General features: G+C 34.9%; 1 protein-coding gene and 1 pseudogene across 1 annotated transcript; both read right to left on the reverse strand.

Moving 5' to 3' along the window:
* Window positions 1-4,587: 4,587 nt before the first annotated feature.
* On the reverse strand, window positions 4,588-4,706 carry LOC120595267 (uncharacterized; annotated as a pseudogene).
* Window positions 4,707-6,154: 1,448 nt separating this feature from the next.
* Window positions 6,155-19,048, reverse strand: DDX43 (DEAD-box helicase 43). The gene is made up of 16 exons (XM_039853333.1): window positions 18,630-19,048; window positions 16,467-16,522; window positions 15,658-15,784; window positions 14,784-14,918; window positions 13,546-13,627; window positions 12,448-12,604; window positions 12,082-12,200; window positions 11,501-11,611; window positions 11,029-11,170; window positions 10,479-10,579; window positions 9,553-9,640; window positions 8,394-8,521; window positions 8,086-8,195; window positions 7,444-7,582; window positions 6,838-6,925; window positions 6,155-6,271 (listed from the first exon to the last, which is right to left on the reverse strand). The coding sequence occupies exons 1-16, from the start codon at window positions 18,877-18,879 to the stop codon at window positions 6,155-6,157; spliced, it is 1,950 nt and encodes a 649-aa protein (XP_039709267.1). The 5' UTR covers window positions 18,880-19,048.
* Between the last annotated feature and the right edge of the window lie 742 nt (window positions 19,049-19,790).

Raw genomic sequence — 19,790 nt, forward strand, 5'->3', positions numbered from 1 at the left:
CCTCACTTCTGACAACTGCAGTTTCAGGAGATGCCACAAATCACTCTGTTTTGATAGTTCACTGGAAAGACAGAACTCACTGAAAACTTTGTACTCACGGTTACAGTTTATTACAGGGTAAGGATACAATTAGCCAAGGGAGAACACATAGAGCAGAGTACAGGAGAGTACCAAATGCAAAGCTTCTGTTCTTTTCCTGAATGTATTATTATACATTGATGACAAGAGAATATCACAGCTGTGTTATTCTCTTGTCATCAATGTATAATAATACACATGGAGTATTGCCAATCAGGGAAGCTCACCTAAGGTTCAGTATCCAGAGTTTTTATTGGAGCTCAGTGGTTGGTTGCCCACTTGTCTAAGTTCAGTCTCCAACTCCTCTAAAAGCCAAGCAGTATGACCCAAAGGCCCACCATAAATCACACTGGTAGACTTTCTGGCATGTTCCAAGGGCTTAGTGATTATTTCCCAGAAACTAACAGCAAAAGTAAGACCCCTCTTTGAGTTGGGTTAAAATTATACCTAGATATGAACCACAGAAGGTAGATGTTCCACCCTAAGAGTCTGACCATGACAGGTATGAAAGACCTGAATTATCTCTCTCATACTGGCTTATCGATCAGAAATACCAGGTTTGAAAAACCAAGAAAATGCAATATAAACATGTTATTTAGAAATGGCTAAAAGATGGAATGGTTGCATCTTAGTAATGAAAAATGAAGGGTAGAAGGGCTGGGGACTACTTTTTAAAAATAAGCTTTGTAGAACCATTGGCTTCTGTATACTACATGCATACATGACTGATAAAAATGAAAATAATTTAATATGTGTTTATTTAAAAGTAATGTTACAAAATCAGATGCTCACATTTAAGTGTAAAGAAGAAAGTTAAAATTGCTTACAATTCCAGTAGTCCGAGACATAGCATTAACCTAATGTTTTTCTCTGGCTGATTTTAGAATTTTTGTTTTTTTGTTCTATAATTTTATTATGATATATATAATTATATTTTTAAATTTATCTTGCATGAGATTCATTGAGCTTGATTCTGTGGATATTTTTCATTAGTTCTGGAAAATTCTCAGCCATTTTCTCTTCAAATATTGGCCTGGCCCTAATCTTTCTCTTCTCTGGGAATCTAGTAATACATGTTAGAACTCGTAAGTGAATTTTCTATTACTTAACCACCTTTTGTATTTTCCTTTTTTGCCTTACTGTACTACAACCTGGATTCTGACTTATCTTCTAGTTCACTTATTCAGTGTTCAATTATTTCTAATTCTCTGGTTAACTCATCCTTAAAAAATATTTTTATTATGATAATATTCACATATTCACAAAATCAGAGAAAATATAATATTCTCATATCTGTTCCCTGGCTTCAACAATATCATCATTCTACTTTTCTGGTTTTATCTATGGTGATCGAGTTTGAAATTTTTTATTGTAAATTTTTTCCTTTCCAGAAGTTTTATCTGGTTCTTGTTCTCATCTGCTATATCACTTTCTATAGTTTGCTATTTCTGGCAGGTAGTTTGAAGCCTGTTTTATTTCATCATAATAATTATAGTTGTTTTATAATCTGAAAATTTCATAGTTGTAGTTTACCACTGCTGTGTCTGTTGTTCTTATTCTCTTTTGTGGTGCATGGTTTGTTTTTTTTTACTGCGTACTGTTTATTATTCTTGAATTATTTTTGGAGATTCTTTCTGGCCTACTGTGAAGGTACCTCCCTCTAAAGAGGATTTGTTTGCATTTGCCAGGGGGACATTAGCAGTCAGCAAATGAAGCACCTCAAATCAAGATTACTTCTGGAGTCTTCTTAGACCACCCAATGTGAACTGGAGCAACACTTCTCAATGTTATTTTTCACTTTTTATTTTGACTCCTGCTCTTCTAAGAGCCAGGGCCATCTTGCTTGGAGAAAACTGGAAGTGAGTTTACTTTTGTTTTACCTTACCTTAAGGTGATAGCCCTTTGGTGTCATAATTTAATGTGAGGAAGATGTTAAATTTTTCAACTCAAGTGGACCTTGGTCTTTTTTTTGTCACCAAGTCAAGATTCAGTTTTTCATTGTGGGAATCTAGGCCTATGAAGTTGTTACAGGAGATACTGGCTCCTTTGAGCCATGGAGCTCCATGCCAAGGTGACTCCCATACCCAGCAAGGTGGATCTAGTCTGTCTTGAAGTGTTACCTCAGAGCACCAGTGAGACTAGCTCCAGAATGGTTATATGGAATTCTGTGAGGGCTACTACCATGAACACCCAATAGTGCCTTCCTGGCAAGCTGAGTTTCCTGTCTCATATGCTCCTGAGTAAATCTGATGTCACGTGTGGCTGTTGGTGGTATTGTGAGTCTGAATATTTAGTTTAGCCTAGGAAGATGCCACCTTGTCCCCTTCCTCACTGCCTAGCAGAACAGGGTCACCAAACATCCTCATGTCCAAAAAGGGTTTGTAGTTGCCTGTGATCAGCTTCATTTTTTTGGATTCTTGGACTACTAGTTCCCTACTATCCTGCCAGCTCGTTTGCTCTTAAGGAGACTTTTAAAATAACAACTCTAAAAAAAAAATTAAAAAAAAAAGACAAAAATAAAAATAACAGCTCTATTAAGATATAATTTGCATAGCATACAATTCATCCATTTGGTGTACAAGTCAGTGGTTTTTAGTGTATTCAAAAGTGGTATACCCATAACTGCTATGTAATTTCAGAAGTTTCATCACCTAAAAAAAAAACCTTAAAACTTCTTATATTTTAAGAACTTCTTATATTTAAACTTAAAACTTCTTATATTTTAGATGGTCCCCCTAGCCCACCTTAGCTGAAAACCTGTCTTTAACTCATATTATAGTATTTTTTACTTATTTTAAATATGTTCAAGTAATAAAACTTTCATTATAAAAAATTATTCATTACATATACTTTTTGGTAGGTGTCTAAGATATTTATATTATGAACATATTTCCTTATACTATTCATTTTTTTCTGACATGATATATGCAAATGCCAAAAAACTCCCAAAGTACCTAAGGGCAGTGAAAGTAATTATTCCACTCGTTACACAGATACCATTTACCTTCCAAGAGGCAATCACTGATACCTCTTATATATCCTTCTAAGAACATGCTTATATGTATACATAGACATTCAGCCCTTTGTATCTGCAGGTTCTGCATTCACAGATTCATCCAACAGTGAATCAAAAATATTTTTAAAAAAGTTACATTGTTACTGATATGTACTATGTAGTTTGGCCTACAATGGTTGCATACCTACTGAACATGTAGAGATTTTGTCATTATTCCCTAGACAATACAGTATGACAACTATTTACATAGCTTGATTTAATGAGATTTTTCCTTTTTTAATATCAGTTATGCTAGCTTTTTAGAATGAGTTTTGAAAAACTCATCTTTTTTAATGTTCTAATATGCAAGATTTACCCTCTTGAAGCCCCTTGATTACCTTTCATGTTTCGTCTGTTCAGCTTTACCTGAGTTAATTTTGGTAACTTAGGAAAATGTAGTCAGGCTTGTGAATACATATTATATGGTGTTTTTACAATTCTGTACCTTTGTATCCCTAAGGTAGAAAGCAGGGAGAGCTGTTCCCTTCCCTACTCAGACTTACCAGAAATTTATCTATTTGGTGGGTGTTAGTAAAGAATCAGCCATTGGTTTTCACTGAACTCTGTATTTTCTAATTTATTTCTGCTTTTACTTTTATTTCCTTTCTGTTCTTATTAATGTTCTTATCACTAATAACAAAATATTGCATGAATGAATGTAAAATGAGACGAAGGCCTAATTATACACAAAAGTTAATACATAAATGCTAAATGTTAATACAATTGCCTATTATATATGGAACACAACTGTATACAAAACTGTAAGGAAAAGTTCTAGAATGTCATTAGTCAAAAAAGCTTTCATGGAAATGAAATGATTTTCCTAGGATTGACTTTAGTATAGGTATAGGTCAAAATGTAAGAAACTGCTGTTGTATATTTTGATCCCATGAAATACTTTTACTGTTTTATTTCAAAGAAGGTGAAGTACAATCACTTAAGAAAAGTACCACTAAATAAAATACTATTTAGCAAACATAGAATTAAGGGGCTATGCAGAAACACGGAGATCAGCTTATCTTTTTGTAATGGAAAAAATTTATTTTGTTAACAGTATCTTTTTCACTGTGATGACAATATCTGAACAAGCTTTAAACCCATTAAAGACTAGCCTTAATACAGCAACATTACAAGAGACAAAATTTACTTCTATTTAAATAAAAAGGTAGTATAAAGTGAAAAAATTTCAATGCTCTATTCCTTAATATCCATGAAAAAAATTTTCAACTCAAGTTTAAATACTTTTGATTTTATTAAAGAAAGTATAAAATATTGAGTTCTACATTTTAAAACACTATTATTTTAAGTATCAGTCTTTTCACACTGCTAGCATGTTCCATACTTCCATATAGCTTAAGTAGTATCTCTTAAAAATCTTGAGTTCTGAAAAATAGAAAAAAACAAACTGCTATTCCTAAATCGTAAAAAAAATTTTTTAAATTTGTTATTATTTATGCCTACAGCACCTGGTCTTCCTAGGTGGTCTCCCATCCAATTACTAACCAGGCCCGACCCTGCTTAGCTTCCGAGATCAGACGGGATTGGGCTTGCTCAGGGTGGCGTGGCCGTAGACCATGGATCGTGGCTCCACTGGGGCGCAAACCCAGGACCTTCTATGTGTAAAGCAGATGTGCTAATCGCTACACTATGGAACCACATCCTTAAAGTGTTTTTAATTGTGATAAAATACACAACAAAATTTACCATCCTAACCACTTTTAAGTACACAGTTCAGTAGTGTTAAAGTGTTAAGTATATTCATTGTTCTATAACCAATTTCCAGAACTTTTTCACCTTGCAGAACTAAAACTCATTGAACAGCTCCCCATTTCCTTTCTCTCACCAGCACCTGGCAACCACTATTCTACTTTGTTTCTATGAATTGACTACAATAGGTAACCTCATATTAAGTAGAATTATACAGTATTTGTCCTTATTTCAGTTAGTGTAATGTCCTCAAGTTTCATCCATGTTGTAGTGTATGCCAGAACTTCTTTTTTACACCATTTTGTTTATCCAATTCATTCATACCCGGTTTGCCTCTACCTTTTGGCTATTATAAATAAAGTTGCTATGAACATGGGTGTCTCTTAGGGACCCTGCTTTCAGTTCTTTTGGCTATATAGCCAGAAGTGGAATTGTTAGATTATGTTTTTAATTTTTTGAGGAACTGCCTTATTTTGCATAGTGAATGTATCATTTTACATTCTCACCAACAACAGTGCCCAAGAGTTCCAACTTCTCCACCTCCTTGCCACTTATTTTGTTTATTTGATAATAGTCATCCTATAGTAGCCATCCTAATAGGTGATCACTCATCACTAGGGCAATGCAAATCAAAACTATCTCATTGTGGTTTTGGTATGCATTGCCCTAGTAATGAGTGAGGCTGAACACCTTTTCATATGTTTGTTGGCCATTTTTACATATTTGAAAAAATGTCTGTTCAATCTTTTGCCTATTTTGAAATCAGGTCGTTTTGTTTTTGTTCAGTTTAAGAGTTGTGTATATTGTAGCTATTAATCACCTACCAGATATATGATTTGCAAAAATATTTTCTCCATAAATTATTCATATGGTGCCCTAGTGGACATTTATAGTCTTTTCCTACGACAAATATTGCTACAATAAATATTTACTTATATACACAGACATTTATAGAATACATTCCTAGAATTGTTGGATCATAAGGTATATGTATTTTAATTGATACATTATCCAAATTGCTCAGAAGGTTATGAAAATTTATACCTGCACCAACTCTATTACACTATTGATCTTTCTGTACAATTTAAAGTTTATTCTCAACTCTGAATAATTCTAACTCTAAATTATATTAACTGGAATTTAGAAAAGAGGTAAAGAATAATACCTAATAATTTATTATGTTAATGATTCTTAGAGATAATGTTAATAAACATACTAACAAAACCTAGTTAAGGGAAACAGGCATTGAAAGTCCATTTTTTTTTCAAATTTTACCTCCTATAAGTAGGCTGGCACTGCTGTTGAACAAAGACATTAATAATAAAATTTCTTCGGTTTTCCTTGGGGTCTTCCGAATTTTTTTTCCATTTCTTTTTTTAGTTTATTTGCCTTGTATCTCTCAGCCATTGACACGAGATCCTCTGGGATACTCTGAAACCATTAAATGCATTACTAGAATTGACATTTTTCTTTTAGTATAACAGCTTTTGTACAATATGCTAAAAATGCCTCCCAGGCATTTCAATCAGAGAATCTCCACAGCTGATTACTGACAATTCTTCAAACAGAATGAAATCTGTCTCCCTGCACATTAAACTCTGAATTTATCTTCAAGCTATAAAATCAGACTTATCTTAAAAACACCCATCATTATACTATTCCCCTGCCTGTATAGCCCCCAGTTGCTCCCCAGTGCCCTTAACGTGCCTTGCCTAGTGCCCCTTTATATATTCTTTCTCATCTCTGGGCCTGAATATGTTTCCCTGCTGGAACACTTACCTCATTCAGTGATGCTCACCCCCATTAGATTAGGTTACCCAATTACATGATATTATATAGCTCCTTTGCTAGGCTAAAGCCCTTATAACATGTTCAATTACTTGTTTAATATCTGTCTTTCCTGCTGAGCAGTAAGCCCCCATACTCAGAGTAAATGAAATTGTTTGAATATTAGAAAAGTGATACGAGGAAAGTTCTAATGAGTTTTATAGTCTCACCTGATTTGCTCTTTCCAGAATGTTAATTAATTCATTGGCAACCCTCCAATCATTTCTAGTAATAAGAGTAATTGACACTCCAGTCCTCCTTTAATGGGGGGAAAAACTCATATAATTTGATTTATAATTTACAATCATTATTCATTTAGCAAAATAGAATAAAAACAGTAGCAGCAAAACCTCAACTCTTTTACAAGCCCAAATATGTATTATCAAAATTTAGCATCATTCAAACAGCAATTTGGAATCTAAATAATCTGCAGTTGTTTAAACAGCAGGTGACAAGGGGTTTATGATAGTGGTAATCTCAGCAGGAGGAAAAGTCCTCTTACACAGGCCAACTTGGACAAGAGTAACCAACTGGGTATAAATCAGTTTTGTTACACTATAAACATAAAGCAGAGTGGAATCGGACAGTCACATGCTAATCATAGAGGGGTCTGGTTGAACCTGGAACAAGCCAACTGGACAGGAATAAAGTAGCAAAGCAGGTTCTAGGGTGGCTTAGATAATTCATAGGCAAGAGAACAAAGTTTTCTAGATAAAAATGTAAGGGTAGTAATGAGGAGCTAGGGTTCGCTTCTTTCACCTGTAGACTATGCTTACCCTGCTCTTCCAGTGCGCCCTACTCTGTGCACATATTCTTCAATATTCCGAGGAAAATCATAATTATAGACATGTGTGACATCATGGACATCAAGACCTCGAGATGCTAAGTCAGTAGCAATCAGTATTCTCACTTTACCTAAAAAGTAAAGCCAAAAGAACATAGACACATTCTGGCATAAACCAACCTAAGACATATCAGAAAGTATATTTTCCCTTAATTTCTTATCAGGTGAACTATTATTGCTTTTAATATTAAAATACTTAAGGCAGTGAAAATGGGAAAGGGGTACTCACTCTTTCTTTTTAATTGCTGGCAAGTTACAACACAATGATATCATAGTACAGCAAACAGTCACTGAATCATCTGAGCCATGTCACAAAGATATGTGCCTCAGATAAATTAATGGAAATAATCCCCATTGCAAATAATTACCTCGACATCCAAGTTTAAACATTAGCTCTTTGAGTTTGGATAGTCCTGAGAGTCTGATTAATATTTAGAGCTCTAACAGGTAGTTTGGGGATCTGTAAGCTGAGGACAGATCTTAGAGACGGGTTCCATCAAAAAGAGCTGTCATTCAGCCAACCACAAACATCTTACACTTTTAAATGCAACAAGCAGAAATTGCAAAAATGTACCTGTTTTAAAGTTTTCTAACGCTCTCTCCCGATCACTCTGTTCTCTGTTGCCATGCAGAGACTCTACTGATATTTGTCGGAGGATCAGGTCACTTGATAAGTGATCAGCACTGAAGCAAAAGATGGTGATCTTAAGTGCTTACACTAATACCACCACCAATTCACTATTTCACTTTTATTAGCGAAAGTCTAAAATAATGTACTGTAAGACATACACACCCCCACTTGAATTCGTATACAAAAAGAAATAATACTAAATAAATCAATTTGACTGGATAATTAAAGCTATAAAACAAAAAAATACCTACACAGCTTTTCTGCTAACAAACACTATGACCTTGTCTTTGGGAGACATGCTCTCTAGGAAAGTTTGGATATGCGATCGTTTCTCTTCTTCTGTGGTGACAATTATATTTTGCTTCACAGTACTTACAGCCTAAAAGATTCAAAGATCAACATTGATTGGCAAATCCCATAGCGTGGCTCAAAATACATTTTATTTATATCATTGGCTAATGTCTTAATAAATTGCTAATAGGAAAAAAGGCAGGTCCTTGCAAAATTACCTGTTTTTACTTAAGGATTTGTAGCTCAGCCTTTCACTTTTTATCACTTATTCACCCAAGAGAAGTTAGAAACTCTTGAGTACTTGGCCATGTGTTGAAAGCAACTGGTTACCAATGTAGGAAAATAACCATGGGGTAAAGCTAAGCTTGTGAAAACTATCATGAACTTTGCGTATAGCCCTTACAATGAAGGAAGATAATTCTCTTATACACAAGAGTTTCTATTCAATAAGTATCCTGATTTAATGTGAAATTTCAAAATATCATTGGTACCATTTTTTTTGACAGATAAAATAGATTCTAATAGCATTTAATGACAGGAAAGAACCAAGCATTTATCCGGCCCTTCATGAAATCTAATGAAATGAGCCTGGGCAATGATTCATTATTATTACTAGTGATTAAGTAAAAAAGGTCAATTTTCATTAATGGTTAATTGAAAAGTCAGTTACAATTATTAAGTGAAAGGCCAGAGAACTTTATAATAGAAGAGAGATATAATAGTGATCTTTAATTATACATTGTATAATTACTAACATCTTAACCCACTGATCTATCTTAACTTCACAAAAAAAACACCAGCCTTTAAAATATATGCACAGATGTAGACCTTGTTTAGAATCTGATTCTAACAGGGTTAATAAAATGAGGTATTAGGAAAACAGAAACACTGACTGGATATTTGATGGTATTAAAAGATTATGAAAATTTTAGGTGTAAGATAATCCTACTAAATGTTTAAATTAGCCTTTGAGACATATATACTGAAGTATTTATGAGTAAAATCATATGTATTTAGTATTTGCTCTAAAACTAAGGAGTGGGCAGGAGGAATGCCAAAACAAAAATTTAAATTCCACAATTAATAAATATTTTTAATAGTAATAAAAATCAAGCTTACAACTAGATCCAAAGTACCAACATATACAATCATTGGCTCTTTCAAATAAGATTGTGCAAGTCGACGGACAGCATATGGCCACGTTGCACTGGAAACAAAACATGATATACAAACAAATTTATTATAAAAATGTATTATAAAACAAATATTACTAAGTTTCCCTAAGAGTGCTATGAACAAAATTGCCCATGAAACAAATTTCATATTTTTCTTTCATGTTTTTCAATAAGAGAGTTTACAGAAAATGTATGCTTCATAAAGAATTGCTCAACTATAGGAAAGGTACTAGATGAAACCTTTAAATATGTTTTATAGTATCAAAGGTGAAGGAGATTTATACCTTAAATTCTAATCTAAGAAAAGGTAAAATGAAGTGTTAAATTAGTTTTCTCTTGGCCTTTGTAAAAAACAAACCCAAAAAACCTTGTATTTTTCATACATTGTCAGCAGGGAAAACTAAGTGCTTATGTGAAATAAAAACATTTTAAGTGTACTGATGAAAGAATATGTAAATTCAGATGTTTATGCAACCACATCAATTAGAAAAGTAACCACCTTTTATACTTTCACAGTAATTACAATGATGGGAACAGTAAGGAGACAGAGGAAATTTAGTATATTTCCTCAATTACATACTATTTTTTATGCTAATGAAACAAAGGAGAAAATGGGTCTCTAGATCACTCTTCATTTAAATAACAATCACTGCTTCCTCAGTTTTATCTTGGGCAAAAAAGTATATTGTAATCAAATAGATACCCCTAAGGACAGGTGATTACTTATTCAAATGTGAGACTTCACTGTGAAACAATCTACCCTCTTGGAGTCCCCTCTGTTTTTACAGAAATCTCAATCTATAATTTAGGAAACCCAATAGTCCTTGTTACACTCATTTCTATTTTGCAGACTAGCAATTAAGCACATACCTTGTCATAATAGTCTGCCTGTCTGGGCGCACATCTAATAAAATCTTCATTATCTGAGGTTCAAATCCCATATCCAGCATCTTGTCAGCTTCATCTAATACCTGCATCAAAAATGTTTGTGGCTATATTAGATCTGAGAGGTAGCCAACATATATGCACTCTTTTTATGAATATAACATTAAGAGGTAATTTTTTCTCATTTCTCCTATTACCTAAGCCACTATTTTAATTTCTCCAGGAGAAAATAAGCTGTCTGTAGCTGTAACATAAATTGATTTGATTTTTTTTTAAGTTGTCTAATAGTTCCTAAATCTACTTAATAAAAAAAAATTATATCTAAAATACCCATGTATTTTAATACTTTTGTATTTATCTACATTTTCCAACATTAAAATACAATTATCTTAAAATCTTTAACGTATTAGATGGAATGGCAAATAATCCTAGGATTTAAAACTATTATAAAATGGACAGCCATTCTAAAAGACTGTTTTCATAAGATTTGTGCTTCCTCTCAGTATCCCAAACCCTTAAACCCTTCCATAATTACCAAGTAGGTTATACTTTTCAGGTTGACAAAGTTATTCATTTGCAGATCATTCAACCTTCCGGGAGTTGCAATAATGATATCTACACCTTTTGTCAGGTCCTGTATTTGTCCGTATCTATCTCCGCCACCATATATACAGATACTTAAAAAAAAAAATAGTACAGAGGTTCATGTTCAGGTAGGGAATGTCCCATCACAACTCAAAATCCAGACCAACCTAAGTATTTTGGGTATAAAATAACAAAATAAAAGGTATACAAATCAAAAAAAGTATCAGATGCCTTTTGTTGTATTTTCTTTCCCCTTTCTGAGAACTTTCCACAGCCATCTGCCTGCATCGCTGTTATTGGCCCCACCCCTGACCCATGCTGAGCCAATCAGGTTCTCTAAATGTGTGAAAAATGATGGAAGAATATATAAAGCTACAAATGATTAAGATGCTGATGCAGGAATGACCAAAGAAATGACTTACTTTTTAAGACCTTTATATGAATACTTAGAACATTCAGCTTGCACTTGAAGAGCTAATTCTCGAGTGGGTGTAAGGACTAACATGCCAGGTCCGTTCCTTTTCTCTCTAGGTCTTTGGAGAGAAAACAAGATTAAAATACTTGTCTCAGATACACGATACGTTCGTTTAGTGCTTTCAAAATTTCTAGCAATTAGTGTCAAAGTCACATAATTCACCATAAAAAGTGGAGAAATATAGAAAAACAGCCATAGAAAAAAATCCAAGGGCCAAGATAGAAGCCTTATCATTTAACATGGCCAGTGCTTTCCTGTGTCAAACATTCTCTCACACAATTGTGTTGGACATGATAATTTAAATAATTTGTTTCCAGTATTTCACTATTAACATTTTTGGTAGATTCTACTTATTACTTCCCAAAATGATTTGTCAATTTATACTTTCGTCAGTACGATACAAGTGTATTTCCCTGAAACCAGGCATTATCTTTTGACCAAAGCAATATACGAAAAACTTTAATTGCGTTTTTGGTATCCATATCATTTAAACCCTTAAAAAGAGAACTCAGCTGTAGAAATTCTTACAGTGGTTGAGAGTCAAGGTGAATAAATCCAGGCATTAAGTAGGACAATGTCTTCCCTGTTCCAGTTTGGGCTACTCCTATAAGATCTATTCCTTGTAGAACTATTGGCCATGCCTGTGACTGAAATGGAACAATAAATAGTAAAATAAAAAGTGCATTTCTTTCTGTCAGGTGTCCCTCCCCTCCCAGCCCCTAACTTCTTTCAACAAATATTTTCTGAATGCTAGGCACTGGTGCTGCAGAAGGTGCTGCGGAGTGCTCATTTAGAGACAGCTGCTACCTAATGATTTAACTTCTAACAATCAGATATTGTTGGGGGTGGGGGATGGTCAGTGAAATATTAGAATTAAAGAACTATTTAGCATACCTGAATTGGTGTTGGCTTTTGAAAACCTGCCTTTTTAAAGTTTTCCATAACTTCAGGATAACACTGAAAGGCATCCTCAAATTTACAAATAGGATTGGGGATAGGACGTTTTTCACCATCTTTCAAGTCATCACACATTATATTATAGTTTTCCTTCCTTTTAAGGAAAAATAAAACAAATATTAGCCACTAATATTTGGGGAGTATCCTTATACTCCCCAAACAAGAAATTTTCCAGCATTAGTTCAGGTTGTATCTAGAAATTCTGCTGCAACTGATTAAAACCAGAGTAGTAAAATTACAGTAAAATGTAATAACTAAGTTAATAGAAATGAACCCATCTTTTTCTCATCAGAATAGATGCAAAGAGAAGGAAAAAAATTACATTATATGTATGAACAGGCCAATGAAAGGTTCATGGAAAGGTTAATAGAGCCTGAAAATTATATGCTTCATAATTCAAAATCAGATCTAACACTGATGGCCTACAATGTTTCACACATATTTTCTTAATTTATCCAACAATCCTATGAAGTGAGAATTATTCACATTTGATAGGTGATCATTAGTTATTTGTCCAAGGTCTGAGCTCTACTCCAAACTAGGATAACTGTTCTTTCTACTATACCATAGTATCTTAGTTTTATAACAGACATTAATAGAAAAAAAATGTAGCCATTAGGACCTTTAATTCCAGATAAGGATTGAGAAGTAAAAATTATTCTAATATTCAGATATCGGATCAATTTCTTATGAATTTCAATAGTTGTTGAAACAATTCTCTAAAATTACTGTTCAATACAGCAGGCACTAACCACATGCGTCTTTTTAAATTTAAAATTTAAATTCAGTTTAATACTAGCCATATTTTAAGTGTTAAATAGCTATATATGGATAGTGACTATCAGACACAAATATACCCAATTTTCCATCTTTGCAAAAAGTTTTATTGGATAGCAATGCTCCAAAATATATCTTGTAGGATGCAACCAAGTTTTCATTTGGCTACGAAAGGCGTAGACGTCAAATGCAATCATTTCAAATCTTTTCCTACATTAATTTAATAACTATACAAATACTCAAAGTAATAAAACCTACCTCCAATTGTCTACTTGTACTTGTGACATTGAACTTGTTGTTTCTGACTCTGTGTAAAAGTTTTTCTTAATTGGGGGTAAATCTGAGACAAAGATGAAAATTCAAACTGATAAATAATGGGAACTTACATTTCATTGACACTTATTCAAAGTAATAGAAATCAAACTAAAATATATATCAGGCTCACTTTGTATACATGGTTTTAGACATCTGTTCTAGACTTTGCTAGCCAGGCTTATGCCAGACTCTAGGAGATCTCCCATTTTGGTCTCTCTTTCAATTATATTTTTCACCCAAAAAAGAGATCTTTTAAGTATAAAATTAATTAGGTACAAAATAAAAGAAACCATGCTTTACAAGACACAACAATTATCACATTGATAAATTTTCTCTCAAACATAGTAAACTGATTTTATCTTTGAAGGTCCATCCCATTACTGTTTAGGAATAAAATATTTATCCTTATTCTACCCTCAGAAGCTACCTTGTCTTCTTAAATACCTATCATATGTCCTCAAAATTTAAATCCTTTCTATGGCTTCCCATTCCAAATCTCCCCAACATATAAATTGTCAAGATGGCACTGGAAGCTTACTGTGCAGACAGGCTGACTACCAAAGTGGTATTAATTGTCATTAATATTTGTCACATATCGGTGCATTAGATTCTTAATTTTAAATGATGTATTGCTGCCTCATTCTGATAGCCAAATTTCGTGCTCAAATTTACTCTGAAATTTGGTGCCTATAATGTGGAACATTATATTATACTCCATATATAATTCCATGTGAGAATTTCATTTAAAATTAAATTCTAAAAACCTATCTCTTCTCAAGAACAGTATGCTCTTATTAAATGTTTTTTCCTTTTTTATTTTGCCCTTGTCAGCCAGGTACTCCAAGGTCAACTTTTGCTTAATTGCAGCTACAACTTATAGTCAGAATGTTTATTCCATTTTCCCCTAGGATCCAATTTTCTTTCTATTTTATTGACTTTTGCAGGAAGTTACCTCAAATAAGGTATAAATAAGTTTAATATTTTAATTTTCCATTGGTAGCATAAATCGCAACACAGGCAACATAGACAGTATCATGCCCCAGGGATTAACTGCAGCATTGCAAATTTTAATATCATTTTTCATACAGATCTCATTATTGAGAGTAACACATTTTAGAAGATAAAAACCTCATTAAGAGAAACACCTATACCACATGTAAATGTTAGAATGCAGCACTAACCTGCCCACTTTTTTTTCCCCCATGTCAAAGCGTCTTCTCGAATTTGATCCCAATCAATCAATGTCTGATCTTCTGTAACAACATTGTCATCTGTCCTTACACCTCTTCGAACAGAAGGTTGGAATGCAACAATATCTGTTAAAATATTTTTACCAAATTCGTTTCAAAACAAATCCTATCAGTACAAAATCTCCAAAACCATTTTATTATTGTTTTAATAACAAGACAATAATGCTTGCAATGTAAAATTGAGTTTTGTGCTATACTAACATGACAATTCTGGTCACGGCTTTTGTCATTAGTTATCTACTTCGGTTTTACAAAATGGAAGAAATTTTAACTTACTGGAGAAGTTAAACAGCATGAGAGCCTAGTGTCTAATAATAAATCACACATATCACTTAATCTTCACAATAATCCTGCAAGGCACATGTAACTCCAGGTTAACAGATGAAGAAATGGAGTCTTACAGAGTTCTTAGAGGTTCTTTCTCAAGAAACACTAAGACCAGTGCTTCCATCTGAACCCAAGACTTATTTTTACTTCCTTGTTTCTGGAAATGGTTCAATAATGGCTAGACTAATCCCTGCTCTCTCATTAATAGAAGTGTAATAAAAAGGTTATGTTATTTTGGTTTTTTCACTCATCTGTGGCTATAAGTAAAACTGCTAGGCTCAAATGAAAGTTTAAGTGTTTTCATTTGAGAAAAAAGTATTCTTGGGATTCTATAGCAAAAAATTCTATAACAGACTAGATTTAATGACAGCAAGCTAAAGCTTTGTTATTAGGAAAAGCATCAGCTATAACATGGTTTATAACACTGAAATTTTTAAAAATTTTACAGGACTTTCTTTAGCGGGCAAAAATTACTTACCAACTCTGGGTTGTGAGCTGTAATTTTTTTGTTTTTTAACAAGATTATCTATCACTGCTTTTGCTTTTGTCTGCATTGCCTTGCTGCCGAAAATTTTGACTTCTGCTTCTGGACACCCTTTTATTATCTAGACACAAGGGGAAAAATAGGTAAGACTAGAGTCCTTCACCATTCCGCCCTCAAACAATCACAACTTCATACAGTATAAAAGTATAAATATAGGATTGCTATCAATAAGTGTTTGAGATCTAATAAAAGGTTTTTATGCAAGAAAAGATCATGAACACATAATCTGTGTTTTCGAAAAAATACTCTGGCCACAGTGAAAAATGGTTAGAAAAAGGCAAGACTGGAAGTAGGATGGTTCAGTTAGGGGAGAATGCCCCCAAATGATGTGATTTCCCTTGAGAAATACAGGAAATAGGACTCCATTATGAACTGATTGTAGGATAAGGAGAAGTTAGTAATCTAAGATTTCTGGCTTGGGAACTTGGTGAATGATGTGGCTGCTTACTGAGACTGGGAACACAGGAACAGCTCAAGGTTTGAGGAATGAGGATCAGGAAGGGCATGAAAAATATACCTCGAGATCTCCTTTTTCAGTGAAGATTATCTCTAAAGGTTTTTACCTCCATGAATCAAAAAACCTAGACCTAGAATGGACCACAGCATAGGTGAGTTCTTGAAAAGAATGGCAGTATGAAGAGCTTCAGCAACTCTAAGTTACAACAGTATGTTAATAACTGAGCAGAAACTAGAGTTAGGAATAAACTATACTCTTTAAGGATTTAAGAACACAGGTTACTTACCTCTATTTTGGTGTTTGTTGTACTTTGGATGTCTCTAATTTTTGACCCACCACGGCCTGTTTTTAAAAATAAAGGATTTTTTTTTTAAAGCAAGTTGAAATAATAAGGGGGAGGATTTACCTACTATCTTGAAAGAACTTTCTCTAGTTCTTTCCTAAATCATCCAGACGAAGGCTCCTGGGGTCCAATAATCACTTTCTTTGGGAAAAAAGGAAGCAAGAGTTTTCGATTCCAAATTTTAGTGGGTGGTAGAAGGCTCTTTATCTGGGAATTGATCCTAAGGATTCATCAGCAGCCCAAGCAAACTAATTAGATCCAAAATGTTGGCAAGGATGTGGAAAAACTGGAACCCTTGAACAGTCCAACTCAAAAAAATTCCAACCAAAAAGTGATCAAAGCTCTTGAATAGACATTACTCTAAAGACATATAAGTGTCCAGCAGGTATATATAAGATGATGAAATCATCAGGGAAATGCAAACCAAAATCACAATGAGAAATAACCTCCTACCTGTTAGAATGGCCTTAATCAAAAATACAAGAGAGATAAGTGTTTGGGAGGATGTGGAGAAAAGGGAAACTTTGTGTAACGTTGATGGGAATGTAAATTGGTGCAGCCACTATGAAAAACAGTACAGAAGTTCCTCAAAAAAAATAAAAATAGAACTACCATATGGATCCAGCAATCCCACTTATGGGCTTTTATACAAAAGAATTGAAATCAGTATCTCAAAGTGATATCTGCACTCCCATGTTCACTTCAGCATTATTCATATAGCTAAGAGGTAGAAACAATCTGAATGCCTGCCAACAGATGGTTGGATGAAGAAAATGTGGCATATACATACGATGGAAGTTCTCAGACTTAAGAAAAAAAGATATCCTGCCATTTGTGACAACACAGATGAACCCTGAAGACATTATGCTAAATGAAATAAGGCAATCATGGAAAACAAGTAATGTATGATTCTATTTCTATGAGGTATCTAACAAACTTAGAGAAACGAAGTAGAATGGTGGTTGCCAGGGATGGGGGAAATGGATATTCAATGGGTAGGTTCAGTCATGCAAGATGAAAACATTCTAGAGATTTAGTATACATTACTCTTACAGTTCACAATACTACACTGTATACTGTCTGCTTAAAATTATGTGTAAATTAAAGTTGAATTTATCACAATCTAAGAATACTGGATCCAGAACCAACATCAACCTGTGCTTGCATTTCACAGGTGCTCAATAAGTGTTGAAAGCTTAAGTGATTTTTATTGCAAACCTAGTGGCATTCATTTATGAACCATCACTCTTCATATCTTTGAACCCGAGACACCTTGATGGATCAATTAATTTCTGGCTGGTCTAGCAATCAGTCTTGTATTGCTCCATTTAACAACATAATCTGCAAAACCGTTATTCTTTGGAGGACTTGAGATCTTGTTTCCTGGCTTATGCTGTCAGTTTGGTTCAATAAACTCATAAAAATTCAAAAAAAATTAGCCTACGAAATCATTTCATTTTTTTTTTCAAAATAAGTTGAAAAGGGGTAAAACAAGTTAAAAAGGGGTAAAACAAAATATTAGGTCTCATACTTAATGTGCAAAATGTTGGAATTTATCCTCAGAATTAATGGCAATAAATGAGGGGAATCTAAATTCCAATCATTTCTAAATGCTTTTCAAAAATGAATTTGTAAGACTAAAGACATACTAAGAAAACGAAATCCTGTTTTTCAGCAGATAAATCATATTTAAGTTAAACTAAATGCAATATATGATTATACTCTGTGCAACCCTATAATATCCTCCACCTTCTTATCTTTGGTTAATGGCTCTATACGATATTCAAACATTGATTTCAGTTCTGCTTTGTTGTTCATTTAGGGGTAAGCTATCATGGGACTGATCTTTCGTCTCAAAGGGTTCCAAAGTCTCCTAAGAATTTGCTTTCCCAAATGATCGTCTCTAAATATCAAAAGGTGCGTTAAATGACACCATTCTAGTACCAGAAGGTGTTAGAAATATCTCGGGGATAAAACTAGTCTCACTAGGTGGCAGCTGATTGGAGGCGAGGAGCGTGTGGCGGGGATGCCCTTACCAGGCTCCGCCCCTGGCCCCACCCATTCACCTCTCCCGGCCCAGCCCCGCACACAACCACTTGCTCTCACCAATCACCGCGCCGACCCAATCGTTCTTCAATCCAAAGCAGAGCGGCGGTTCCCGGGGACCATCGGCCACAGGCTGCTGGAGGCTGGAGGGGTCCCTCCAGCCGCCGCCTCTGCCACCTCTACGGCCACCCCGACCTCTTCGATTCGACTCCTCTGCCGGCCTCCTTTCCGGAGCCTGAGACACTGCCGAGCCTCGCCGGGAAGCAACGCCCCAGGAAGAGGCGTTAGCGCCTGCTTCTTGCCTAGACATGGTTCCGTGAAGAAGATCCGGCTCGTCCGACGTCGTTCCGGTCCGGCTCTGCAGCACCACACCGTGCCGTCGTAGGGCTCCTCTACAGGGGCATCCACGCAGCCGCTACTTAAGGAGCCCGCGCGAGGCTCGCTCCGCCCCTGCCCCGCCCTCCATGGCCTCACATCCATTGGTGCATGAGACGTTGTGGGCGGGACCTTCACGGTTTAACCAATCCGCTCTCATAATCGTGCGAGCTCGTCTTGAACGAGTCAATGCGCCGACGTTTGTTCCTTTTTTGGGCGTGGGACCTCTACCAAGTTGTCTTTGACCGCTGTTCTGCTGAACTCCCACCCTTGATACTCCACGTCTCAGTGACTCTAAAGTCATGAGTCCCAAACGTCGGTCACTTTTACAACGTGACCCAATACGTACATAAAACATTTGAAAGGAAAGGTTGACAAAACATTTACCATTGCTATGTAAGCAGCACTTTGATATCTTTAAGCCTGTATTAGTTTTTAAAATGTTGGTCGTAATCCACAAATTTAGTAACCCACAGTTTAAAATCTCTGGCCTGAGAGACGCGGCGTCAAGGCTTCACTCAACACTTGATTTGAATGTTTGGTGCAGTTTTAAAGCTAATGAAGTAAATCGAATAAATGCCTGAAGTACTCCCATCACTGCCGCCTGGCTCTGTGGCTGGACATACTATTCCAGGCAAGCAAGCCAGTTGGGAGTACCCCTGCTCTGATTAGGATCTTCATATTGTCTGAACAAATCTCATGTATAATCATCTATCAAACATAGTAGACATCTATTATAATGTTAGGCACTATGCTCTGTGCTCAGGATTGAACCTGGTCCATTCTAGGTTGAATGGATTAACCCATGTGGGATTACCTATCACTCTTAATGTGATCATCTCTGGA

The sequence above is a fragment of the Pteropus medius genome, unplaced genomic scaffold (assembly GCF_902729225.1).
Source record: "Pteropus medius unplaced genomic scaffold, Ma_sr-lr_union100, whole genome shotgun sequence".
Classification (NCBI taxonomy): domain Eukaryota; kingdom Metazoa; phylum Chordata; class Mammalia; order Chiroptera; family Pteropodidae; genus Pteropus; species Pteropus medius.